This window comes from Pipra filicauda, unplaced genomic scaffold (genome assembly GCF_003945595.2).
Source record: "Pipra filicauda isolate LSUMZ 115617 unplaced genomic scaffold, ASM394559v2 scaffold232_size1229904_pilon, whole genome shotgun sequence".
Classification (NCBI taxonomy): domain Eukaryota; kingdom Metazoa; phylum Chordata; class Aves; order Passeriformes; family Pipridae; genus Pipra; species Pipra filicauda.
In genome coordinates this window covers 159,559-186,379 of record NW_024104346.1, presented here as the reverse complement: position 1 = coordinate 186,379, position 26,821 = coordinate 159,559, and the positions used below count along the sequence as shown (strand labels likewise).

The 26,821-nt window shown below is 54.7% G+C and overlaps 1 protein-coding gene across 3 annotated transcripts in view; it reads left to right on the top strand.

The window, feature by feature from the left end:
- CSMD2 (CUB and Sushi multiple domains 2) overlaps window positions 1-26,821 on the top strand; it is a 249,974-nt gene that overhangs the window by 209,856 nt on the left and 13,297 nt on the right. For all 3 annotated transcript variants that reach the window (XM_039381590.1, XM_039381589.1, XM_039381591.1), the window contains 11 exons: window positions 4,925-5,110; window positions 5,845-6,039; window positions 7,725-7,898; window positions 8,024-8,197; window positions 11,737-11,910; window positions 13,064-13,252; window positions 14,747-14,920; window positions 17,463-17,645; window positions 23,110-23,286; window positions 24,669-24,848; window positions 26,309-26,482. In XM_039381590.1, the coding sequence (XP_039237524.1) occupies window positions 4,925-5,110; window positions 5,845-6,039; window positions 7,725-7,898; window positions 8,024-8,197; window positions 11,737-11,910; window positions 13,064-13,252; window positions 14,747-14,920; window positions 17,463-17,645; window positions 23,110-23,286; window positions 24,669-24,848; window positions 26,309-26,482 (1,980 nt within the window). The remainder of the gene's footprint in view (window positions 1-4,924; window positions 5,111-5,844; window positions 6,040-7,724; window positions 7,899-8,023; window positions 8,198-11,736; window positions 11,911-13,063; window positions 13,253-14,746; window positions 14,921-17,462; window positions 17,646-23,109; window positions 23,287-24,668; window positions 24,849-26,308; window positions 26,483-26,821) is intronic.

Sequence of the window (26,821 nt, the reverse complement as noted above, 5' to 3'; positions counted from 1 at the left end):
ATGGGTGATTAAAAAATCATCTGTGTGAAGGCTCCCAGGGTAGAAGTGTTTGAACCCTCGGTGACGACACAGCCAGGCCTTGGTTGAGAGTGGGAGAAGCTATTGCTTGGGAGGGTCTGGAAAGGCTTGGGAGGATCTGAAAAGGCTTGGAAGAATCTGGAAAGGCTGCCAGGAGTAGGGGTCCTGCTCTGTTTTAGTGGCTGGAATTTCCTTCAGTAATTCTGGAAGTGCCCTCTTAGGTCTGTTTGTGTCAACGGGGGGCGAGAAATTTCTGAGGGTTCACATGGTTCCTGTTGGCTTCATCTAAGATTTAGGCATGTGGTTGTTCTTTCCACGTTTCCTCCTAATTAACCATAATCTCTGTGACATGTCATACCCAGCATGGAGCAAATGCCAGGCAGGGGAGGGAGGGGGGACAGGGCACTGTGCCCCGGCGGGGTTTTGCTTCTGTTCCGTCCCGTTCTCTCTCTGTTCATTTTCTGATTGCACCTTTTTCTGCACCCGCCAATCATCCCAGTTCCTTTGTGCTGCTAAAATGCCCATCTTTATTCTGATGAAGCCTTTCAGTGTCTTTGAACATTCATCCATGTTCCAAGGGGACCGAGCGCTGGGGATTAATATTGCATCGACTTCCCTGGAAACCAGCCAGGGAACAGAGACAGCACAGGCACCACCAGCTCACTGCAGTGTCTGCACTGCTGGCCAGGCCAGGCTGGAGGGAAAAGTGGGATTGTTTAGTGTGGGAGGTACCAAGAAGCCCTGAAAAAAATCCTTTCTGTGCTCCTGAATCGCTCGGGCCCTTCGGGAGTTGCACCTCGGAAGGGTGGCTTTGTGCCGGGGCTGCTCATTTCCCTTTGCAGTTGATTTAGATGTGAGTGGAAAGCAGTAAATCAAGATCCTGCCGCCCCATCCCGCTGGCAAGGGGGAGCTGGGAAGCTGGGCACTGGCTCAGGTAGGGATTTAGCCTCCCTGAAAACAGGATGGGGCAAAGCCAAGTGCTGGAAGGAGCAGCTGAACAGCACAGCGAGGGCTGTCATGGCAACTGTGCCTCCCTTAGCCCAGGGCAAGGCATCCCTCTGATTTACTGCATCTTTTTTTTGAAGGAGAATCATGTAATCCAGAACAGGTACAAGTGCTGCTCAGCTTCACTGCCCTGCAGTGCTGCTGGAATGTCACCTGAGCCTCGTGTGCAGCTCCAAAAGCTGGATTGACTTCCAGAGGGGTAGTGGTGTGTGGGGACTGGGTTTGAAATGGGAAGGAGGGGAGGAGATCCAGGGGGGATGTGTGGGGAGGCTGGGAGAGGCTGTGCCAGGATGGGGTGACCCTGACAGCCAGGGTTCAAAGCAGAAATGAAGTCCCTGAGCAGCAGTTCCCAGGTCAGCAGGGAAGGAATCAGAGCCAGACCATCCATGGCTTGTCCCTGCCAGGCCTGGAAATGTTGGGAAGCTCCTGTGGTGTTGCTGAGCACCCCAGATCTGCACTGTGGGCAGGGATTTCCCATGGGAGCTGCCCTGGGAGGACCAAACCCATCCTGCACCTTCAGCTGAAGGTGTGACATGTCAGGAGCCTGATGGGCACAATCCATGGTGCCACTCCATGGCAGAGAAAGAATTTAGGGGCTGATTCCCAGCATTTCAGGTGGGCTCCTGATTCAGTTTCCCCTTGGGAGGGGTGTGTGTCCCCACTGACCAAACAAAGAGCAGCTTGGTCAGGATCTTGGTGCTGGATGTCCCTCTGGAAGAGCCTGTCTTCCTCCAGCAAGAAGAACTTGCTGGGCAAGTTAGATCCAGAGGCTGAAAGAAGCCCTTGGGGCAAGTCACCCTTTGTGTTTCCTTGGATTTCTATCAGGAATCTTAACCCTGGCCAGTGCCTTGGGATGAGTGCAGGCTGCAGGAGGGGAGTGAGCAGCAGTGAGCCAGAGCTGGAAGAGAATTGGTGGAGGAGCAGCTCCCCCCCAAGGCCTGGAACAGTGGCCAGGGCTGGCTCCACTTTTCCTCCAGCTACATAAAATCCAACATCCTTTTTTTTTCCCCCCCCAGATTGCTCTCTCAAAGCCAACTGGCAGTCTCTTGTTCTGGGCTGTGCTCAAATCCTCATCCTTTCAGGTGGCCGGGACCTCCCGGCGGAGGTTTGGGAACGGCATAAAATTGCCCCCCAGTCAGCCATGGCAGGAGGAGGGGAACTGGTGTGCCCATAAACACTTGGTCTAGTTAACAAGTGCCATTTCCCAAAGCTCCTTTCTGCCAGCTCATAATCCTCTCCCCCTTCCCCATCCCCTCTGAATAATCTTTACTACGTGCTCCGTCCTCGCTGACATTTCTGGAGGCAGCAGAGAATATTCTGCAGGGAACAATCCTGCCTTGGCACAGAGGGGAGAACACTCCATGATCTAATACCGCCTTCTCTGTCTCTGCTGCCTATTTTTAAGCAGCTTTGTTTTTGGAATCCCAGCTGCAGCCTTGCTTTCCCAGCCTCTGTCCCTTCTCCCAGCAGAGTTCCTGCACCTCCGAGCCCCCAGAGCTGCCCCTTCTCCTTTTGCCCTGGATCCTGCTCTCTGTGGGTGACTCTGAGCCAAACACTGCTTTGATTTGCCCTGGAAGAACCTCTGCTATCCCTGGTTTTGGGGGATGCTGCCCACAGCTTGAACCTCTGGAGCAGGGGGCAGGTTTATGACCACCCCAAAAATCAAACATCTCTGCTTCGTGTGGGGCTCTGTAAACAAAAACTTACTAATGTTTGCAGAGTGACAGAGAGGAGGTTTAAGTTGGATATTGGGAAGAAATCCTTCCCTGGGAGGGTGGGGAGGCCCTGGCACAGGTTGCCCAGAGAAGCTGTGGCTGCCCCAGCCCTGGGAGTGTCCAGGTTGAACAGGGCTTGGAGCAACCTGGGCTAGTGGGAGGTGTCCCTGCCCATGGCAGGGGGTGGGACTGGATGGGCTTTAAGGTCCCTTCCAACACAACCCACCCTGGGATTGTATGAAATGAAGGCAAGAGGGAGCTCAGCCTCTCTGAGCTGGAGCACAGCTGGCCCTGGGCTCCCTTCCCTCCCTAGGCCTCAGCTTCCTGGGATGAGTTCTGGGGAAGCCTCAGGCTGCAGAAGAGAATGGAAGGGAGAAGGGAGAAGGTTTTGGGGGGGGTGGTGACGTGGGAAGGGCTCAGCTTCCCCCCCAGCCCCCGTGGCCAGATACAATGGAAAGGAATAACAGAACTGCCGGGTGGAAGGGAAAAGGTTGGACTTCCCAGGTCCCCTCTTTTCCCTGGGAATGAAATTGGTATTCAGTGTGGCTGCTTGTCTAGACACCCAGCCTTGGAGAGAGCTCCTGAGCCCGCCGGAGTGACATCCCTGTGATTATCAGCCCAGCCAGGGATGTGCCTGATCCTGCAGAATTGCTCACACCTCTGAGCAACACCAGCCCCTGCCAGCGCTGGGGACCCTGCTCCAGCATCCCCAGGAGGAGCAGGAGTGGGATAAAAGCTGCTTGGACCTTGGGGGAGTGGTGGGAAGCTCTGGGGCTGTGCTGCTGCTGCTGCACACACTCGTTTGGTGTCTCTTCTGCAGCTCAGTGGGGTCCCTGTCACCAGAGGGTCACTTCTCTAAGGTTGCTGGTTTTCCAGCCCTGGTTGTTGTGCAGAGGGAATAACAGGAAGGTGAATGTGTTGGAGTGTCAGCACGAGGGTCAGGAGACACGGGCTCAGCCTCCACCTCCTGCACGAGGAGCAGGAGCAGCTCCGGCTCCTCCGGGAGGGGATGGATGTCCCTCAGAGCAGTTTGGAAATGCAGACAGGGGTGGGTTTGGTGTTGGCCTGCAGGGCTGTGCTCTGTGGCAGCTCCTGCTCCTCTCAGAGCCCCACAGAGGCATTGGCAGCCCACTGGCTGGTGGTCTCCCAGTGGAGCTTCCCCTTGGCCATCCCATCCTGTCTAGATGGGTTGGCTGGTCACCTCCAGCTCTGGCAAGATGGGCTTCCCCAGGGCCAAGGCTTGGAGAGGGATGGGGACCCACAGGAGGGTTTTGGAGGCAGGTCTGGGTTTGGCTTCCCAGCTCCTTTGAATGCCAAGAGAGAAGAGCAGCTGTGAGTGAGGGGCTCCCAGCACTGGCATTCCCAGGGGAGGGAAGGAGGGTGACTGGGCTGCTCGTGTCCTGCAGCAGAAGTGAATGTGGCTCTTCTCTGTCCCTCTCTGGGGCCTGCCTGTCCCCTCCCTGCCCTGTTTGGGGCTCCCCTGGCTGCAGAGCCCAGGGTTTCAGCAGGAGTGGTGCAGAGCCTCCTCTCCCAAGCACTGCCATCTCCAGCAGCCACTTGGCTCGGTGCCCGTTTATCTATTTTTCCCCTGAACACCCCCCCCTTTACCTCCTCAGCCGTAACTCTAAATTTAGCCTTCCTTCTGCCACAACATAATTACACAATTTGCTGCCTTATGTAATCCAGAAGTGCTCTTGGAGAGGGGTTTGGGGTTGTTGCTGCTGTGGGATGTAAATACAGAGCGTTCTCGCTATCGAATCCGTTATCTCTGTGTGAAAACTTTGGAGTGCTGCGTTGATGCATTTTGTGTTACAGATATTATGGAAAGTACAGCCAGAGTTCTCTTCCAGGAGAAACTGGAATTCAGTGTTGGCTTTGCTGTTACCATGCTGATAGGGTTGAAAATATGATCTTCTGTGGAAGTGGACATTCCCTGCAGCTTCTGGAGCTGTTGTGAGAGTTCAGGGAGTGTTTGGATGATACTCTCAGGCACAGGGTGTGACTTTTGGGGATGGTCCTGTGCAGGGCTGAGGGTTGGACTCCATGATCCTTGTGGGTCCCTTCCAACTCAGCACATTCTGTGATCCTGTGACTAGGAGGGTTTGGGAGCTGCACTTTTGGCTCGCCACAAATCCGGGATAAAACGGGAAGCTGACTGATTTCTGAGCCGTGCTTTTTTTCCCCAGCTCTGTCCTGTGGAGTTCCCAGAGCCCCAAGGAACGGGGTTGTCTTTGGCAAGGAGTACACAGTGGGCACAAAGGCCGTGTACCACTGCAACCAGGGCTTCCAGCTGCAGCCAGGATCAGAGCCCAGCACCGAGTGCCTGCAGTCGGGGCAGTGGAGCAACGGGAACCAGCCCCCCCAGTGCGTGGGTGAGTGTGGGAACAGCACATCCCACCGGGAATTCTGGCTGTCCAGTCAGGGGTGTCTCCCACCTGTAGCATGGATGGCTATGCCCCGTGGGTGTGGTGGTCAGGACAGTGTGTTTCTGATCCTGAACAACTGGATAAATGTCCCCTCTGGTGGGGTTTTGGTTTCCCACCTGTCCAGGTGGTGTCTCCTCACTGAAAACCCACCACACTCACAGAGTCACAGAGTCTGCTGAGCTGGGAGGGACCCTCAAGGACAATCCTGTCCAACTCCTGGCCCTGCACAGGCCCAGCCCCAAGAGTCACCCCCTGTGCCCCAGAGGATCAGCCAAACCCTCCTGGAGCTCTGGCAGCCTTGGGGCTGTGCCCACTGCCCTGGGGAGCCTGGGCAGTGCCCAACCAGCCTCTGGGGGAAGAACCTTTGCCTGAGATCCAACCTGAGCCTGCCCTGACACAGCTCCAGCCATTCCCTGGCTGCTGTCCCTGCTCCCCCCAGAGCAGAGCTCAGTCCCTGCCCCTCCTCTGCCCCTGCCCAGGCAGTTGGAACTGCACTGAGGTCTCCCCTCAGTCTCCTCTGCTCCAGCTGAACACACCAAGTGCCCTCAGTGTCCTCCCACGGCTTCAAATCAAGTCCCTTCCCATCCTCGTTGCCTCCTTTGGACACTGTAACAATCAAACACCCAATAACACCTTTTCCTGTCCCCTTTTCCCCCCGGCCCTGCCCCCCCCGTGTCCAGCCGTCGCCTGTCCCGACATCGGCAGCATCGCGGTGGAGCACGGCCGGTGGAGACTCACCTACGAGGTCCAGTACCACTACAACGCCCAGCTCATGCTCATCTGCGACCCTGGCTACTACTACACGGGCCAGAGGGTCATCAGGTGCCAGGCCAACGGCAAGTGGAGCATAGGGGAGCCCATGCCCACCTGTAAAAGTAAGAGCACTCGGGGCAGGGCGGTCTCGCAGGGGGTGGGGGGCCTTTGCTTTCCCTTTGGTGGGTGCAGCCACCCCACAGCCCTGGCTGCTCTTGGCAGCACCCGAGGTGGATGCACCAGAACTCTCTGTTAGAAGAGGGTTTGGATGCAGGGAGAGGTCACGTCCTGATGTGATTCTTGCTCTGATCCGAGCGGCTCTGGGTGAGCTCAAGCGCTCTGAGCTGTCGGGTCCCAGCAGCTTTGCTGTCACCGCTGCCAGATGCTCTGAAGTTTGCTTTTAAGAAGGAAAAAATAAAACCTGCTGGTGTAAAACCTCCCCTCTTCCCTCTCCATGCAAACACCAGGTTTACAAGGGTAGCGGTGTCACCTGTAAATCAAAACCACTCTGGGCAAACAAGCAGCTCTCAGTTGTTCTGCCACGACTGCTGTGCTTTGGATCTTCCCTCTTGTCAAAGGTGGAGGTTTTTTTCCCTCTCTAAGTGCAGACAGAGACAGAAGAACCTCTCCTTCCCTCCTGCCTCCCTTTGTTTGTGGAGATGTGACTGCGGGGTGGGTGACAGATGTACTTTTCCCCCCTGCCAGCTCTTCCGCCAGATCCGGGAGCAGGAGCCTGACCTCGTTTTATTCCCTCAGCCTTATTGCCACCTAAACTCAAATGACAGGATCTTGGCAGAGCACCGAGGTCACGAGCACCCAGAGTGAGTCCCTTGGCTGAGGGCAGGAGCTCCGGAGGGTTTGCAGATCTTTGAGGCAGAGAAAATAAAGATAAAAAAGGAGGAGCTGAAGTGTGTGGCTGGGAGCTGTGGCTGCAGGGCTCCAGCTGCTGCAAACCCACCTGGGTGTCCTCTGGGGGTCTCATTTTCAGGTGCCAGCTCTGTCCTGGAGGTCACAGGGTGAGGGAAAAGCTGGGTGTCACTTTTCATTGGAAATTTTGAGCCATTTCAAGGCAACGCTGGACAAGGGCTTGGGAGAATTGGGATTGTTCAGCCTGGACAAGAGAAGGCTTTGGGGTGACCTGCTTGTGACCTTCCAGTGCCTGAAGGGAGCTGAGAGGAAGGATGGAGGGAGACTATTTACAAGGGCCTGGAGGGACAGGACAAGGGGGAATGGCTTTAAGCTGGAAAAGGGGAGATCTGGTTGGGATATTGGGAAGAAATCCTTCCCTGGGAGGGTGGGGAGGCCCTGGCACAAGTTGCCCAGAGAAGCTGTGGCTGCCCCATCCCTGGAAGTGTCCAAGGCCAGGATGGAGCAACCTGTGACAGTGGAAGGTGTCCCTGCCCAGGGCAGGGGGTGGAACAGGATGAACTTTAAGGTCCCTTCCAACCCAAACCATTCTGGGATCGTGTGATGTTGTGGAATTCCTACAAGTCAAGTTTCCCACTGCACCTGACGATGGGTTAATGGTAGAAATATTCCTGTGTGAGAAACTTTCCGTGTGAAAAGCTCCTTTAGTTTCTTCCTGGCCTGTCTTTAGCACTCCCCTCGTGTCCTGAACATAAATATTAACGGCACTTGTATTTGTCACATTGTCTAACACGGCTCTGAATTGTTATCATCCTTGTAACTACTTAATTATCTTTCCCACTCATTCCTTACTCCAGTAAGGAGTGACTGAGGGAGGTTCTTCCCAAACCAGCTGCTCCCAGCCTGGTTTTGCTGACGGTGCTTTTGGGATCTGTCCTAGTTATCTCCTGCGGGGACCTGCCGACGCCTCCCAACGGGAACAAGATCGGGACCCTGACCAGCTACGGGGCCACAGCCATCTTCTCCTGCAACACTGGCTACACCCTGGTGGGCTCCCGGGTCAGGGAGTGCATGGCCAACGGGCTCTGGAGCGGGGCAGAGGTCAGGTGTCTGGGTAGGTGTGGGGTTTGTTGGGAAAGAGCCCCAGAGAGTTTCTGGGACGGGCGATGCCCTCCGGGGGCGTCCGCGGTGATTCCCGGTAATTCCCAGTGATTCCCAGTGACTGTCCTTCCCCCCCAGCCGGGCACTGTGGCGTTCCCAGCCCCATTGTGAACGGGCAGATCAACGGGGAGAACTACAACTACCGGGGCAGTGTGGTGTACCAGTGCAGCCCCGGGTTCCGCCTCATCGGCATGTCCGTGCGCATCTGCCAGCAGGACCACCGCTGGTCCGGCAAGACCCCTGTCTGTGTGCGTAAGTATGTGGGCACCTTGGCACCTCCCTCCGGCCCTGGGGGTGGCCAGAGGGCAGGAGGAGGGGTGGGGGGCACCCCCAGACACTCCCTGGGCACCCCCAAACTCCTGTACCCCCCCAGAGACCCCCAGACCCACCCCCTGCCCACAGAGGCAGTTGCTGGAGGAACAGTCGTCCTGGCACGTGCAGTGCTGGGGGGAAGGAGGCACAGGGTGGGTTAAGGGCACCACCAGTAACCCCCAGGCACCCCCAAACACTCCAGAGACCCCCAAAGACCCCGCCAGGCACCCCCAGACCCCCCTGCACCCCTCAGAGACCCCCAGACCCCCCCTGCTCACAGAGGCAGTTGCTGGAGGAACAGTCGTCCTGGCACGTGCAGTACTGGGGAGGGGGCATGGGGGGGGGTCAAGGGCACCCCCAGAGACCCTCCAGACCCCCAAAGCACCCCCAGAGACCCCCCCTGCTCACAGAGGCAGTTGCTGGAGGAACAGTCGTCCTGGCACGTGCAGTACTGGGGAGGGGGCATGGGGGGGGGTCAAGGGCACCCCCAGAGACCTCTCCAGTGACCCCCAAAGCCCTGCACCCCCCTCAGAGACCCCAGGGCTCACACAGGGGGCTGGGGGGGTTGCTGTGCTGACCCTCGGAGGGTGCTGACCCTCGGAGAGAGGGTTGGGGGGTGTCGGGATCTGCTGCTTTTGTGCTTCCCTCTGCTTTGAAAATCCCACTGTGGGCCCAGATGTGTCCTGGCTGAGCCCAGGTGAAGGTGTGGGTTCAGGGGAGAGACCCTCTTTTGGGGTTTCTGTTTGGCACAACCCTGCCAACCATCCTGGAGACCCACCCTCTGTGCCCACGGCCGCTCTCACCCCTCTGCTCCACACCTACAGGTCACCTTGGACAACCCCCTCGTTTATCTTTCCAGTAACTAAGCTAATTAACCAAGTCTCTGGAGCTCTAAGGTGTTAATAAGTTTAAGCATCCCCTTCTCAATGGGCAGTGCAATCCGTGTGTTTCATATCCCGGTTCTCCAGGTGTTTATTCCAATCCCCCCTGTCTGGTTTGGAGCTTTGTGTGCTGAGGCACAGCAATACCAAGATGTGAAGTAAGGAATGACCTGTCTGTGAATATGCAGATTCCAGCCTAAAAACAAACAAAAAAAAGAGGATTAAGTTATCAAGGTTAGCAGTGGCTCCAAAATTTGGGGGATATCTGAGGTTCTGGAGCCACCTCTGCTCTGAAGAAAGGCTTGGGAGAATTGGGATCGTTCAGCCTGGAGAAGAGAAGGCTTTGAGGAGACCTAATTGTGGCCTTACAGTGCCTGAAAGGGCTGAAGAGAAATGTGGAGAGAGACTGTTTACAAGAGCATTTAGTGACAGGACACAGGGAATGGCTTCCCACTGCCAGAGGGCAGGGATAAATGGAATATTGGGAAGAAACTGTTCCCTGTGAGGGTGGGGAGGCCCTGGCACAGGTTGCCCAGAGAAGCTGTGGCTGCCCCATCCCTGGAAGTGCCCAAGGCCAGCTTGGAGCAACCTGGGCTAGTGGAAGGTGTTGGAATGAGATGAGTTTCAATGTCCCTTCCAACCCAGGCCATTCCATGACTCGGAGCTGTCACACAACGTTAGGCCTCGTGGATAACAGGAATTTCAGGCTGTTAAGCAGAGCTCTGGTGGGCTCTGGAAGGAGGTGCTTTATTGCTGTGACACAGCTCAGGGCGCGCTGTGTGTGAGCAAATTCTCATCTCCCACTGCCCTGATGTGTTCTCTTCAAACCTGCTGCAGTTGCCTCCTCTGTGGGAATGGCTCTCTTTGATCCAGGCAACTGTGGGAAGCCTTTTTTTTTTTTATTATATTTTTCCCAGGACAGAATCCCTCACCTGTTTCAAAACACGTGTAACCATGTTCAGAAGCACCTCAGAGCACCTGACACCTGCAGCACTGCAGGTCTCTCTGCCTTCACATTTTCCAGCCCTGTCCTGCCATCAGCTTGCATGAGGAATAAATTGCCATCCCTGTGGTACAGTCCAGCCTTGGCAGCCAAATGTGTTATGGATCTTTTGTGGGGATTTCATCTTCCCCTCAAGCTTCTCCTGGCACTGGCAGCTGCACAGCAAAGCTGTACTGATGGGCCATTACCCCTTTTCAGCATGACAATAATCAATATGGCTTTGTCCTCAGCTGTCACAGGGTGTCACATCCCTTAAGCAGCCAAAAAGCTCTTTATGGTTTATCCTGACTTTTCTTTTGTGCAGTGGAACTCGCTGCTGGGCTGGAACCAGGGGCTGTGTCCTCCCTGTGTCACCTGCCTCTGTGCCAGCAGAGTGGTCCAGGCACTTTCCAAAAGCACTTGGAATTTTGGAATCTGCTGTGCTTCCTGCTGCTCCAGCCTTTGCCTCTCCCCTTCCCTGGGTGTTGCCAGAGCAGCTCAGACAGGACCCTGCACCCTTCCACCTCAAACCAACATCAGCCCCAGGAAGAAGAACTACACAAACCCCCACATTTCAGGGCTTTGGAAATCGAGGTTTTCCCCCAAAGTTTCTCCCACTTCGAGCAGGCAGATTTAACCTTTCTAGGCCATATGCTAGAAACCTGGTTTTTCTCATATTTTCCCCTCTCTTTTAACTCTCCCTCCAGGTGTAACTTTTTACTGCAGTGAGCAGAAACCTGACTGGCAGCAGAGAGAGGGGGGAGCAGCAGGTTTTGTGATGGTGTGTGATGCCCAGAGTGATGGGAGGCAGTAGATGAAGAGCAGGAGCTGGGATTTTTGAAGAGGAGCTCTGGGGATTTATGGTGTCAGTCAGTAGGGTACTGGCACTCAGTGCTCAGAGAGTGATGCAGAGAATCCCTCCTGCCAGTGGAATGAACAAAGATCCCGTGCTCTCCACTTGAGTCACTATTTCAGCAGAGCTGGGCCCAAACCTTTGAAGGCAGTGCAGGTTTCAGGATTGATGGGGGTGAGGTTTTTTATGCTCTCTGACCTCGAGGACTTTTTTGTGTGATAAACAAAGTCCTGAGTTTCTATAAGTTTTTGAATAAGAGTTTATTATCTGGTAAAAGCAAGCACAGCCAGCTGGGTGACAGAAATGGGGACAAGTTTCCCAAATCTGCACACACACTACAGTGTACATTTGGCATTTATCTTAGCTGCTTCATGCATATTAATTATCTCATATACATATACATTTTACAGTTTTTTGCTAAGTATTTAATATATGGGTTTTCTTACAGCTAAAGCTAAATGGTTATCTCTACAATGGTCACAATTCATGCATTCTTGGACAAACAGATTTAAAGTTCTACCATATTTTATTCTTGGGATAGTAGGGAGGTTTTAGGGCCCCTTGACCTTGTAAGGGTCTGTTTTATTTCTTTCTGGGGGTGTAATTAAGTTTTGCAATCCGTTTGTTTTGTTTGGCTGTCGTCACCCGTTTGTTTCACGAGTCACAATTATTTATCACAAACGGATGATCCCCTTCTTCCAGGGGAGAAAAAAAAATAAAATGAAATAAAAAAATAGGTAATATCTCCACTTTCTGCTTGTAGCCATCACCTGTGGGCACCCTGGCAACCCTGCCAACGGCCTGACCCAGGGCACTCAGTTCAACCTCAACGACGTGGCCAAGTTCGTGTGCAACCCCGGCTTCCGCCTGGAGGGAGCTTCCCAATCCCAGTGCCTGGCCAACGGCCAGTGGAGCAGCACCCTGCCCTCCTGCCGTGGTGAGTGCTCCAGGAAAACTGGGGAGGGCAGGGCTGGGCCTTCCTCCCTGGCTTCTCTGAGTTCCTAAACCCCAGAAGTTCCTGCCGGCCAAACCCGGCGGTTCCTCGGGAGCGTCCGAGCGGCGCCTGAGCTCCGAGGGGGGAATCTCAGGGAACAAAGCTGGTTTTACCCTGGGGCTTTTCTCTGACCCTGCATCCTCCAAGGCATTGAGGTGTGGGTGGTACACCAGGAAATCCCAGCTCAGCCCTGGTGACCCCAGAGCAGTTTTACTCCAACCCCCCAGTTTTGTGCAGAGCCCTTTTTCCTTCTGGGCTGCCCAACTTCCACTGGGATCAGCACTGAGGTTCACTTATCAAATTCCCTCCCCTCCCTGCACTCCCTCCCTCTGTACTCCCTCAATCCAGTATCTCTGTGGATGCTGTTGCTGTGTCGGTCAAAGAATTGGTTATTCCCAACTGGAGAATGTATGTCCCAGTTTGGGATCACTTATTCCTAATTTATTCCCAACTGGAGAATGTATGTCCCAGTTTGGGATCACTTATTCCTAATTGGGTACTGTACATCCCAGTTTGGGATCATTTACTCTTAATTGGAGAATGTATGTCCCAGTTTGGGATCACTTATTCCTAATTGGGTACTGTACATCCCAGTTTGGGATCATTTACTCTTAATTGGAGAATGTATGTCCCAGTTTGGGATCACTTATTCCTACCTGGTTAATGTATGTCTTAGTTTGGGATCACTTATTCCTAATTGGAGAATATATGTCCCATTTTGGGATCATCTATTCCTAATTGGGTAATGCACATCCCAGTTTGGGATCATTTATTCCTAACTGGTTAATGTATGTCCCAGTTTGGGACCAGAGACCCAGGCTCTGCTGCTGAGCCTTGCATGGCCAGATGAGCCCCTGCAGCATTGCCTTGACTCTCTTTTTCCTTGAAATAATCATCTTTTTTTTTCCTATTTCCACCCTAAAGAATCTCAAAACAAAACAAAAGACCGGGAGGGGAAAAAAAAAACCAACCCTTTAACTCGCTGCATGTGTGATTTGCAGTTTCCCCCCCATTTCCCTGCTCTTTCCTGGAGGACCCTCTGCTCTGTCACCCCCTTTGGTTTGTGCTATGATGGTTTTTTGTTGTTTGTTTGCAGTTGTAAACTGTACTGACCCCGGGCACCTGGAAAACAGCGTCCGGCAAGTGCAGCCCAGCGGGCCCCACAGATTCAGCTTTGGAACAACTGTGTCCTATCAGTGCAGCCATGGATATTACCTGTTGGGGACACACGTCCTCACCTGTCAGGGGGATGGCACTTGGGACCGTGCCCTCCCACAGTGTCTTTGTAAGTGCTCCAGAACGATCCAGAACAATCCCACCCACCCCGGGGCTGCAGCCCGTGGAGTTCCTTCTTGCTCAGCTCAGTGTCAAAACCCTGGGAATCCATGGGAATCCTTCTGTCAGTGGGCTCCAGGTCCTGCCCGTGGAGGGGAATGTGGTGGTGTGAGGAGAGAGATCCCCTTGGAGGTGGGTTCCCTCTGCAGGGGAAGGCAGAGCCCAGTGGGTTTTCCTGGTTCTGAGCAGCTCCAGCCAAACCAGGGCAGGGGGAGAAGGGCAAAAGCACCTCTGGAGCAAAAACCTGCCTGGGAAGGAACCTGCAGCTCACCTGGGTGGGGACACCCCCCTGAGTGACACCCCTGAGTGAGGTGACACCTGAGTGGGGTCACACTCCCACTCATCCCCAGGGCTTTTGGGGAGGGAGATGACACCGAAGGAAATACAGAATAAATTCCTTCTGCTGCAGAGCAGGTGCTGAAGAGCATTTGCTTCCTCACCCTTGCTCTGGTTTTATCCCTTTTTTTTTTCCCCCAGGATCCTGGCCCTTTCTGCCACCGGGGTTGGGACTGGGAGGTTCTGGGTGATGGTTTGGCTTTGTGGAAAGACTCAGAATCCTCCCAGTGGTCTCGTGGAACACCCAGGCCAGGAGGTCTCCGTGGACTGTGGGAGGATGTCAGTGGTGATGTCCCCATGTCCCCTTTCCTACACTGGGAGAAATCAGGATCCAAAGTGTATCTTAGTTGCCCAGTGAGCTGGTGGTGCAGGCAGGACCCACCCCCCCAGCACAGCCAGTTTGTCCCTTTGGACACAAAACCAGCTGCAGTCCCATTCCCTGGATAAGGAATGGCCATGGAGCTCCTGGAATCTGAACTGGCTGAAGCTGTTCCAAAGCCATGGCTGATCCTTTTTTTTCCCCCTGTATTATCCCTCCACACCCGGCCATGCAAAGGAGTTTTGGGCACATTTTCCTTTCCTTTTGTGAGCAGCATGTCCCGTCCTCACCCTGCAGACCCTGCACAGGCCCTGGGGAATTGAGAAGTGACATCCCCCCTGGTACCACAGCTGGCGGGGCTCCAAGGGGGGATTTACCTGTTAAAAACCTGGAGCCTGATATCCCCTCAGCCCCCAGCCTGCCAGCTGAGTGCCAGGGATCTCCTGCCTTAAAATGCTGAGCGTGACTTGGAGGATTTGTGGGCGTTCTCAAAGCTTTGGAAGCTCGGGTTGGTTTTACAACCGAACGTGTGGGTTTGTGGGGTTAAAAAAAAACCCAGAGATTTTTGCATGTCTTTGTTTTCTGTGCATTGAGCTTTTCTCTGAGGGCGCTGAGGCCCTGGCACAGGTCGCCCAGAGAAGCTGGAAGTGTCCCAGGCCAGGTTGGAGCAGCCTGGCCCGATGGAATGTGTCCCTGCCCAAGGCGGGGGTTGCAGTGAGATGGTCCTTGAGGTGCCTCCCAACCCAACCCACGCCGTGGGGCTGAAGCTGTCGCCTGTGTCTCCTGCAGTGGTGTCCTGTGGCCACCCCGGGTCCCCTCCCCACGCCCAGATCTCGGGGGACAAGCACACCGTGGGCTCCGTGGTCCGGTACAGCTGCCTGGGGAAGCGGACGCTGGTCGGGAATTCCACGCGGATGTGCCAGCTGGACGGGCGCTGGAGCGGGGCCCTGCCCCACTGCTCAGGTCAGGGGCTGGCCAGGGAGGGCGTGGGGCATTCCCAGCACAGAGCAGGGAAGACATTGAGCCATTGGAGAGTGTCCAAGGGAGGGCAACAAGGTTGGGAAGGGCCTGGGTTTGGAGCCGTGGGAGGACACTGAGGGCACTTGGTGTGTTCAGCTGGAGCAGAGGAGACTGAGGGGAGACCTCAGTGCAGTTCCAACTGCCTGGGCAGGGGCAGAGGAGGGGCAGGGACTGAGCTCTGCTCTGGGGGAGCAGGGACAGCAGCCAGGGAATGGCTGGAGCTGTGTCAGGTTGGATCTCAGCAAAAGGTTCTTCCCCCAGAGGCTGGTTGGGCACTGCCCAGGCTCCCCAGGGCAGTGGGCACAGCCCCAAGGCTGCCAGAGCTCCAGGAGGGTTTGGCTGATCCTCTGGGGCACAGGGGGTGACTCTTGGGGATGGTCCTGTGCAGGGCCAGGGTTGGACAGGATGCTCCTTGTGGGTCCCTTCCAATTCTGTGCTTCTGTGATCATCCTCCAGCCCTTTTACCCTGTGAGGGGGCACCTGATGGGCTCTGAGCTGGAGAAGCCCCCCTGGTACAGAGGGAGGGTGTGGAGGGCTGGAAATCCCCGTGTCTGAGCCACCCAGCCTCCTGCACCTTGATCAGCACTGGCAGGGAGTGAAGCTCTGGGCTGGCAGGAGGAGAAATAAATCCCTGCAGCACATGGCTGTGCTGGGAGGGAACTGCAGCTGCTGCTCAGGACTTCTCCCTGCAGAGCCCAGGCAGGAGGGACATGTGGGATGCAAAACTGGGTCCTTGCACCCTGTCTGCACCATCTGACCCTCTTCCCTGTGCTCTCCAATAAAAGGAGCTCTTTCCAGGGCCTGACATCTGCTGTTACAGCCCCACAGCAGCCCCAGGCCTGCACCAGGCAGGTGGAAGCTGCTACAATGAGTTTCCATATCATCAGCATCTCCACGGAGAGGGGTTTGGCAGCAGAAGTCCTTCCCCACTCCTGGGTGGGAGAGGTCTTGCCCTGAGAACATCCTAATACGCAGAAAAAGTCCCTGGTGGAACAGATTTGGGTCAAGATCCTGGGGGATGCAGTGAGATGTGCTGACAGGGGGGTCTGGTGGCCTCCAGCAGAGGGAAGGGTGCTGGGTGACTGGGTGGGGTGCTGTGCAAAGCCCTCCCCAAGCCATCCCATCCCTTGTTCCTTGGACAACACACGGGATGTGACATAATGAGCAAAGCACTCGGGACAAGTGTTAATTTTTAATAATGCCACTTGGATTCAGCAGTACCACTTGACCAAGTTTAACCTCTGATTTGGAAGGGGAAGGGAAATTAAGTGGAGTCATCCTGGTGTTCAGCAGCCATGTCTGCAGAGTTCCTGCTCTGGAGCTGCTCAGGAGGGTTTTCTGCTCCAGTTCGTGCCTTTTCCCCATGTAGTTCTTTCTCACTCTCTCCTGTCATCTCTGTGGGTGGATTTTTGGGAACACTCAGATTTGTTCTGCCTAGTTCCTACTGACACCTGCTGTGTTTGCTGAATGACTTCTTGGAGGCTGATGGCCCTGAGGGGGGGTGCTGGGTGGATGCCCAGGATCCCAGAACCATCATTCCCACCCCAGGCCTTGGAGAAAGGCTCCTCCTTCCCCCCAGACTCAGGTGGAGCAGTTAGAGAAGCAGGGAGGAGGCAGAGCAGAGCCCGGGGCTCCTGCCAAAGGCTGTGTGTGGAGGATCCCCACGGTGTGACAGCACTTTTTGCCAGATGAAACAAAAGACTTGGGCACGAGTCATTATGTGAAAGGAGATGTTGGACCTGGAGCATTCTGCCCCTTCTGTGCCCAGGGAAGTTCATTCCCCACATGATGAATGTGCTCATTATGTTCTGTGTCACACGGAGCAGGGGCTGGACCTGCAGCGAGAGGGCCCAGAACTGGGCACTTCATCACCAGCTGCCACAGGGAAATGGGCTCTCCTGCCCTGGGAGGGGATGTGTTCACACAGATTGGTGGTGGAGCAAGCCAGGAACACGGTGCAGGCAGCAGGGAGGTGGGCATCCCTCCAGCCTGCTCCAGGGAACCCCTGCCAGCTGCTCCCCAATTCCAGCTCCGAGTGTTCCCAGCCTGCAGGAGTGGATGTTTCTCCCCACCCTGTGCTCCAAACCCCACAGCTCCTGTTCTGTGAATACAGTGGGGTGTGCTGGGGGGGGCTTGGAGCACACTGGAGTTCTTGCTTGGAGGGAAAGCAACCCCGGAATCACGGAATGGGACCCCCAGGGATCTTGCAGTCCAGCTGCAGGCCCTGCACAGGACTGTCCCCAGGAGTCACACCACGTGCCTCAGAGTGTCCACATGATTGATGCTGGAGCAGCTGCCACCAGAAGCAGCTGCAGCTGCTCCATCCTGGCATTCAGGAGTCATGGCCATGGTTTGCAAAAAGCTTCAAACCAGGAGTGTGTGTGGGGGGGTTCCATCTGGAATTCCTGCAGCCAGTCAGAGTTAAATTCCCCTCGGAGGGGGGAAGAAGGTCCAAACTCATCACATGCTTGCTCTCTCTGTGCAGGGGGCAGCCAGGGCGTGTGTGGTGACCCGGGGATCCCCTCCCATGGCATCGGGCTGGGGGACACCTTCGACGTGGGCAGCGTGGTGCGGTTCAGCTGCGAGCCCGGCTACACCCTGCGCGGCTCCTCCGACAGGACCTGCCAGGCCAACGGCTCCTGGAGCGGCACCCAGCCCGAGTGTGAAGGTACTGTCACCTCCCCAGCCCCTTGGGTGTCCCCAGAATCACCCCAGAATCACCCCAGCCCGGCCCCTCTGCCAGCGGCCGTTTGGTGCAGGAACAGTGTGGAACAGTGTGCCCAGGGGGACAAGAAGGCCAATGGATCCTGGCCTGGCTCAGGAACAGGGTGGCCAACAGGGCCAGGGAAGTGATTCTGCCCCTGGACTCAGCACTGGGGAGGCCACCCCTGGAGTGCTGTGTCCAGCTCTGGGCCCTCAGCTCAGGAAGGACATGGAGGGGCTGGAGCAGGGCCAGGGAAGAGCAACGAGGCTGGGGAAGGGACTGGAGCACAAGTGCTGGGAGGAGAGGCTGAGGGAGCTGGGGGGGCTCAGCCTGGAGAAGAGGAGGCTCAGGGGAGACCTCCTCACTCTCTGCAACTCCCTGACAGGAGCGGGGAGCCAGGGGGGGGTTGGTCTCTTCTCCCAGGCAACCATCAGCAAGACAAGAGGGCTGGGTCTGCAGCTGTGCCAGGGGAGGGTTAGGTTGGACATTGGGAAGAATTTCTTTGCAGAGAGGGTGCTCAGCCATTGGAATGGGCTGCCCAGGGAAGGGGGGGATTCTCCATCCCTGGAGGTGTTTAAGGACAGACTGGATGTGGCATCAGTGCCATGGGCTGGGAACCACGGCGGGGTTGGATCAAGGGTTGGACTTGATGATCTCGGAGGTCCCTTCCAACCCAGCTGATTCTGTGATTCTATGATTCTATGAAATCAGAGAGAGAGGATTCTCTTGCTTGTCACCTCCTCCAAACACTGAGGAGGAAATGTGTGCCCAGGAGCCTCCTCCTCCTGGGTTCTCCTCCTCCTCCTCCCAGCCATGCGTGGGTCACACCCCACAGGAGGGTTTTTGGAGCATCACTTCTCTGCAGGCCCAGCTGGGTTCTGCTGCAGCAGAGGGGGTTTGGGATGCTCAGGTCAGTGCCAACATCTGGGTGGAGGTGTAGGGCAGGAAGAGCCTTTGGAATCTGGTCCTTATTTCCTGCCATCCCCTCCAGACCGTTGTTCAGGAATCACTGGGGTCCCCTGATCCTCCTGATCAGAAACAGCCTTTTTTTGGTGTCAGAACTCTGGGTGCCACTAATTCCTTATTGCCTTGTGGGGGAAATTCAGCAGAATGAGAAACACCAGCAGATTCCACCCTCCCTCAGAGCTGGAGCTGGCACAAGCAAGAGTCATTTCCATTAAGCAGAAATGCAAAATGCAAATTATAATCCAGTAAGCACATTTTTTGTGTTTCAAAGCCCCAAACCCCCTGATTTTTCCATTTGAAGGAATCAAGTAAGACCCTATAATCCAATAAATAATCCCCTCACTGGATTCTCTGGGCTGTGCTGCTCCCTGCTACTGTTTTAGACAAGTGTTTAAAAACCAGCTGGGGTAAGAACAAAAGCCAAAAATGAGGCAGGAGACCAAGTGCAAGGAGACCTGGGCAAGTGCTTCTCTCCAGCTGTTTCAAAAGCCAAAAGCTTAGAGAGAGTTTGTAAATGAATTGGAAATTTATTCCAAATTGATGGTGCTCTTGATTGAAAAGACACTGAATCATTTTATTAATACACTCAGATCTCAGGAGGTTCTTTTTTCCACTCTCTGTTTTTTTCCATCAGTGGGAAGGCTCCCTTCATTAATCTCAGGATAAATAACCCATCAGGTTCCAGAGGCACCGAAATCCAGATCCCTGGCAGATTTTTTTTCCATACTTTATGAATAATAATAACATTATGCCTCTAATGTAGTCACTTAATGTTAAGTGCTGACTGGCCAGTGTAGGAGAGCGATGCCCAGGGATGAGCTGGTCCCTGTCATTTGTATTCACCACCAGTCCCAAGTTCTCTGGCTGCACTTTGAGCGGTGTGTTCAGCCCTCTGGAACTGGAGAGGGAGAGGGGAGTTGACTTTGGGGTGAATTCCTGGCACTTGGAGGTGAAGGCTGAGTGCCCAGGCGGGTCCTTGGGAGGAATGGGCACCTCGGTGGTGCATTAACCAGGACTCAGCTGTGGGTTTGCTGCTCTCAGCTCCCAAAATGGAGCAAAATCAAGGCTGATGGTGCTTCACAGGTCACCATGGAGCTCATGGAAGTTGCTGCCCAGATCAGCTGCTGGGAGGGCACAGAGGGGCTCAGCTCGAGGAGCAGGAGATGGGGACCCACAGCACAGGGACGTGGAAGTGCCTGTGGGCACAGTGCAAATCCAACAGCAGGAATAGGAGGGAAGGAGAGAAAAGCCCTTATCTGCATTTCAGAGAGGGTAAGATGCTCTAACAGCTTCAATTCCAAAGGATCTGCCTGACTTAGGGGTCAGGGAGCTGATGTTGCACCATCGTGTCCTCCTGCACCGGGACCAGTCCAGGGTGTGTGGGGTCACCTTGGAACTCCTCAGCTCTGGGTCTCATACCTTTTACCCACTAAAACATCTTCTAAGGGAACCAAGGGAACAGGGAGGCAGGAAGAAGTCCCAACTGCTTTTCCCAGAATGGACAAATGGTTTGGAGTGAACTGAGATGAGTTGCAGGGGCTCTGCCTGAGCCTCCTGCTTCACTCGGGTTTATGGAGCTCTGCTTTTGTTGTGCTCAGTAAGAGCAGCTTTCCAAAATGGCAGATTTCAGGCCTCATTTAGCTTTAATTTCCAGCAAATTTTAAAGTGTAAATGTAATTTTAGATGTTTGGTGGTTTTTTTTTCCTCCTTTCTCCTCCTTCCTGATGCCCTGTCTGTGTTCGCCGAGGAGCGATGCGGGAAGGGGCTCACAGTTGTACTCTACACTCCCTCCTCCTCTTAAAAGCTGAGCAGAATATTTGCTTTTATAGTGTTTGTTGTTTCTCCGAGGGAATTAAAGCTGCATCCAAAATGAGTCAGGGCTCTGGCTGCTCTTTGGCAGTTTCAGTAGAGAGAAATGATTTATTTTAAGCGATAACAGTGGGAAAAGGAGCAGAGTTTTGTCTGCTGCTCATTTGACTGCTGAGGACATGGGAGGTGGCAGGGCTGGGATTCGGGTCTAGACTGTTTTATTCTTCCTCTCTCTGCATAGTTGGGTGGGTTATGGGTTACTGGTTAAATTAAACAGCCTGGAAATTACCAGCCCTGAAGGAAAGGCTTTGAGACTCCACAAGCCCTGAGCTGTCCCTTCTTCCAGCAGGAGGTCCTGCTGATGTGTCAGACATCATTAGGAGAGTGTTTGGGATGGGAGCAGAGCCTGAAAGAAGAACTGGGGGTTATGAGGAGCAGCTCAGAGGAGGGGGGACATGCAAAGGACACAAGCTCACATGTCACCTCAGTGACAGGCACCGCTGGCGCCTCGTGCCTGAGAGAGGGGCTGGCTGCTCCTCACACCCCTCTCACCGTGTCCAGGGGGGGTTTTCTGGGCAGAGTGAGGGGAAATTAAATGTTTCATGAGTACCAGCACTTGCTCCTTGCCCTGCTCAGGGTGCTGGGGGGGCAGCTCAGTGGCCTCGTCTGAGCATCGTCTGAACGTGCCCGATCAGGACCCAGAGAAATTCCCTTCTCCCAGCAGCTTCTCGCTGTAAAACTCGCAGGAAGCAGCAAAGGAAGGCAAAGGGAAACCTGAAAGCTTTTCAGAAAATGGATGTGTGTGGATTGGAACCCGATTAATTATTGCTGAGCTCTGGAGCACCTCTGAGCTGGGATGTTTTCTATAGCAGAGGCACTTTGTAAGAGGCAGGAGCTTCCCAGATTCCCCCTGCAGGGATGGGATCGTGGGGATCAGCTCTGGTTGTTGTCAGGGGTCCCACTGTCCCTGTTTGCAGACCCCCCCAGTGGCCTCAGAAACCATTTTTTTGGTGTTCCTAATTCATTTTACACCTCCCACTGCAGCCAGAGGGAATTATTTACTCCTTTACTGCTCTCTTGCATGATTAGATCCTACTGATATTTAAATTGCTGTTTCAGACATTCAATCCTTTCATCCTTATATTTATGACTTCTCTTGTGTCTGGCCCATGCAGGTCCCAGCTGATCCACTCTGCCATTAAACCATTCCCACGAGTCCCCTCCTAATCCCAAAAGTAATAATTTGGGGGTCGTCCGTGTGTGTTTTTTGGCCCCATGAATAAGTGGAGGAGGGTGGGCAGGAGGGAACTGATGGACGGGCAGGCAGTGAAATGGTAATTCAGAGCTTTTTTCCGAGGTGATGGAATCTGACTTTTATCCCAGCATCTCTGGGAAATGACACTGGAATCCATAACGAGCTCCACCTCGGGAGCCACGAGGAGTTGTGTGCACACAGCCCAGAGCAGTTATTAGTTTCCTCCTGTAAGACAGATCTGCCTCCAAGCAGCTCCTGTGTTAACAGGCTGTCAGCAAACCAAGCAACAAGAGGGGAAGGCTCCTCTCCTCGCCTTGGTGGGCTGTGCTCGTGGTTTTCCTGCTGGAGTTTGTGCTTCCCTGCGGAGAACAACTGGAAAAACTGGAGTGTGTGGTGCAGGGAGGGCCCAGGATGGGTCACCGTGGGTCCCTGCTCTCACAGAGGTTTTGGGGTGTTGCTGGGGAAGGGGGTCAGCCAGGAGTGTTCTGGGATTTGTGGTTGAAGCCTTTCCTTGATTCCTGTGATTTTCTTTTGGGTGCTGTAATTTCGGAGTCAGTGAGGGGCTGGGGGCAATTACTGCAGGTGCTTATTTTGTCCTGGCAGGGCTCTGTGCTCCACCATCCCCAGGCCTTTTTGTTCCTGGGGTGCTGAGGCACTTCAGACATAAAACTTGGGCACTGACAACCCTGTAATTGTATTCCCAGGACATTCTCCCTCCTCTGAAGGGATAATTGGCTATGGCTGGGCAGTGAGCAGTGCCACAGTGGGAGGACAGCAGGCTCCCTTACTGCTCTCCTTCCTTCCAATGCTGCACAGTTGTTGACATCCCAACATTAGGACTTGGCCTCTGATCCTTGTGGGTCCCTTCCAACTCAGGATATTTTAGGATCCCAAAGGCAAGGTGGCACGCTCAGCTCCAGGCTCCCAAACTCCTGGAATGTGGAGGGACTCCAGGCTTGGCACCACTGCTTTGTTAAGCTGTGGGACCACGAGGCTGATTATTGCAGGATAAGGCCCTGCAGCAAATGGACACGAGTCCATCAGGCAGGGGGGGATTCTCCCAGGATGTGCCTGGGAGAGCAGCAGGGCTGGAGCTTCAGGGCCTGAGTGGATGCAGGGACAGAGTGTTTTCCAGTCCCCTGAGAGAGATGCAGATCCTTGGCAAGGCAGAGCCCTGCTCTGAGCTGGGGAGTGGTCTGGGGATCCTGCTGGGTTGATGCAGCTGCTTTTCCATGGAACAGCCCCTTCCCTCTGAGCTGATCCAGCAGCTCTGCAGCACACCTTGCTTTTACTGAGAACAGTTCACTGCAGGGGGAAAGCCTCGTTTTTTGGAGGGGTCGTTTGTGTTTCGTGGTGTTTTGTTTTTTTTTTTTTTAACTGTGCCATTTTGCTTTCCAGTGATATCCTGTGGGAACCCAGGAACCCCCAGCAATGCCAGGGTCATCTTCAACGACGGCCTGGTCTTCTCCAGTTCCATCATTTACCAGTGCAGGGAGGGCTATTACTCCACAGGGGTGCTGAGCAGGCACTGCACCGTGAACGGGACGTGGACTGGGACCAGTCCAGAGTGCACAGGTGAGCACTGGGATAGATCCCTGAGGGATGAGGGCCCTGGGGAAGGGGTGTCTGGGCTCACTGTAGCCTGTGTCACCCTGAGAAGCTGTGCTGAGCTGTGTCCTGGCAGCAGCAGAGGCTCAGCCCGTGCTCTCTGCCGGTGCCTAATGGAAAAGTCTTGCTTGGAGTTTGTTTTCTTCCAGTTGGATGAAGGGAGCCCTGTAATAATTCCATGAGTAGATGTTGGCCAGCCTCGGGAGGCTCTCTGGGGCTGCTCCTGAACGTGAGAGTTCCTGGGAGGAACCTGAGCAGAGCCCCTGCTCAGAAAAGCCTCAGGGAAGGGGTTGTGCTTCCTGCAGAGGAACGTGGACGGGGCCAAACGTGGCCTTACATAAGAGGCAGCAACTGGGCTGAAGAGGGGGGGACCTGCCTTCCCCCAGCCAGGACCTGACCTGGGTTTGCTTTAATGTTTAATGTGTGTTAATACAGCTTCTTGCAAAGTCTTAATGTGCCATTAAGGTCCCTGCTCACTCCACTGAGGACAGGCACAGCCAGCACATGAGCCAGCAGTGTGGCCAAGAAGGCCAATGGATCCTGGCCTGGCTCAGGAACAGGGTGGCCAACAGGTCCAAGGAAGTGATTCTTCCCCTGGACTCAGCACTGGTGAGGCCACCCCTGGAGTGCTGTGTCCAGTTCTGGGCCCTCAGCTCAGGAAGGACATGGAGGAGTTTGAGCAGGTCCAGAGAAGAGCAACGAGGCTGGGGAAGGGACTGGAGCACAAGTGCTGTGAGGAGAGGCTGAGGGAGCTGGGGGGGCTCAGCCTGGAGAAGAGGAGGCTCAGGGGAGACCTCCTCACTCTCTGCAACTCCCTGACAGGAGGGGGGAGCCAGGGGGGGTTGGGCTCTTTTCCCAGGCAACCATCAGCAAGGTCTTCAGCTGGGTCTTCAGCTGGGTCTTCAGCTGTGCCAGGGGAGGTTTAGGTTGGAGATTAGGAAGAATTTTTTTCCAGAGAGGGTGCTCAGCCATTGGAATGGGCTGCCCAGGGAAGTGGTGGATTCTCCGTCCCTGGAGGTGTTTAAGATGGGACTGGATGTGGCATCAGTGCCATGGGCTGGGAACCACGGCGGGGTTGGATCAAGGGTTGGACTTGATGATCTCGGAGGTCCCTTCCAACCCAGCTGATTCTATGATCCTATGATCCTATGATTCCATGATTCTCCACGTGCCGGAGCCCGGCTCCCTCTACGTGCCGTGTGCTCCAAACCCTCCCTTGCCCACGGCCCTCTGAGCACATCCTGCCTGCCCAAAGCACTTGGGACCATCAGGTACCTCATTCAGGCAGATCCAGAGGTGTGAGAGGAGGGCTGGGCAGCCAGAAATGCTCCTCCCCTTGCCTTTGGCAGTGATCAACTGCGGCGACCCCGGCGTGCCGGCCAACGGCGTCCGCCTGGGCTCCGACTTCACCTACAACCAGTCCGTGGTGTTCCAGTGCACCCCCGGCTACATGATGGAGTCAGACAGGGCCTCCTCCCTCACCTGCACCAAGGACCGCACCTGGAACGGCACCAAACCCGCCTGCAAGGGTAAGGAGGGGTCCCCAGGCCACCAAAGTTTTTGGGACGAGGTAAAAAGTAGCGGCGACTTGTGCGTCGTGCCCGGAGCCCCCCTGGGCGCTTCTCTTGGCTCTGTCGTTCCATCTCTCCCCTATTTATGGCTCTGACACCACCTATCACGTTTTACAGCACAAACGCCCTGCTATCTTTAAGTCCATCAGTCACCACACCGTGCCTGGGAGGGAGGCAGCTGCTCTTACCTGTGTGGTAGAGAGGGAAGAGCGAAGCCCAGGGAGCAAAGTGACTCCTTCCTCTTCACAAAACCTCAGATCAAACTCCACTGAAATACTGTGTTTTGCAAGCACACGCTTCTTGGCATCGTCTGGAATCATCTGAAAAATGTTTCCTCTGAGCCTTTTCATTATTCCTCTGTTCTGAGATTGCTCCTGTGGTTCAGAGATAGAAAAAGGAAATAATAAAGCAGTTGCTGGGCAGGCTGGATCTCTTCTGTGAGTGTTTTACTCACCCACCAAGTGCAGATAAGACTTGTAGCAGCATCTGTGCACTTCTTTAGCAATCTGGAAAATTCACCTGTCATCATGCTGATACAAATACAGACCACAGAGGAACTTTATAATGCACTGCAGCTCCTTCAGAGGCTGTAAAGAGCAATTCTTACGCTGCTCTTTCATTCTCTGCACTGAGCTAATGCTGCAGGAATAATCCAGAATGTGGCCAAGAGTCATGTTTGGAGGCCAGGCTGATTTGCACAGGTTTAGCATCTCTCCCAATGCTCACCTGAGCTGAAAAGCAAAGCACTGCAAAAATGTCATATTAAAACACCCCAGAGTGGATGAAATACTGACAGGTTGTTGCTTTAGCTGCTGATCTGAAACTCAGCCAGGTTGTCCAAAATGTATCAATCTCCCAGGGAATCCGAGATGAGTTTTCACGCCAAGTCAGGGCAGGTTCTTCCCTTCAGCTGGAAATGAAGTGACTCTGATTTGGAGAGAGATCAGGGAAAATGGTTCTTCCCCCAGAGGCTGGTTGGGCATGGCCCCAAGGCTCCCAGAGCTCCAGGAGGGTTTGGATGATCCTCTGAGGGACAGGGTGGGATTGTTGGGGTGTCTGTGCAGGGCCAGGGGTTGGGCTGGTGATGCTTGGGGGTCAGCATTTTCTATGGTTTGGTTAACTCCAAACTTCAAAGTAAAATCCTGGAGTTTTCACCCCAGTCTGTGCCATGTATACACTTCCCCTTTTCCCCTATAGAAGCCTCTTGCCTGAAAGTTTCTCTTGGGTGTTGAGATAAAATTATGGGAAAGGGTGGGGGAAGCCTGGAAATCAGATTTTAGATTTTTGTGGTGGCTCCAACCACCACACCAGGAGATGCCCTTGGAGGGCAGGACGTGGCTTTGACCCTACGTGACCGTGCCCTTCGTGGAGAAGCGACGGGAACTGAGCCTGCTTTTGTCTTTTGTCTCCCCCCACAGCCATCACCTGCAGAGCCCCCCAGGCCATTCCCAACGGGAAGGTGGTGGGCACGGATTTCAGCTGGGGGGCCAGTGTGAGCTATGCCTGCCTGGAGGGGTACCAGCTGTCCCTGCCCGCCGTGCTGACCTGCGAGGGCAACGGCACCTGGAGCGGGGACGTCCCCCAGTGCTTCCGTGAGTAGGAGCCCAGCCAGGGGCCGGGAGGATCCTGCCCCAAAACCCGCTGGTTTGATGCCCTTTCCATCACCTCTGCTCCCAGTGTGGCTGGTTTTAGTGGCTGGTTTTAGTGGCTGGTTTTGGTGGCCCTGCTGTGCCTCCTGCCCCGAGCCCAGGGGAAGTCGGGCATGAACTAAAGCCAGTGGGGATTTTTCGTGCTGTGAGGATGCCTGAAGTACCTCTGCCTCAAGGTCTGAACGCTCTGCCCACCTCCCACAGCAGCCAGGTTGCTGGGGCACTGGTTTGCCACCTGCAAGGGGGTGGCCCTGGGGACACGGTTGGCAATAGAGAATGTAA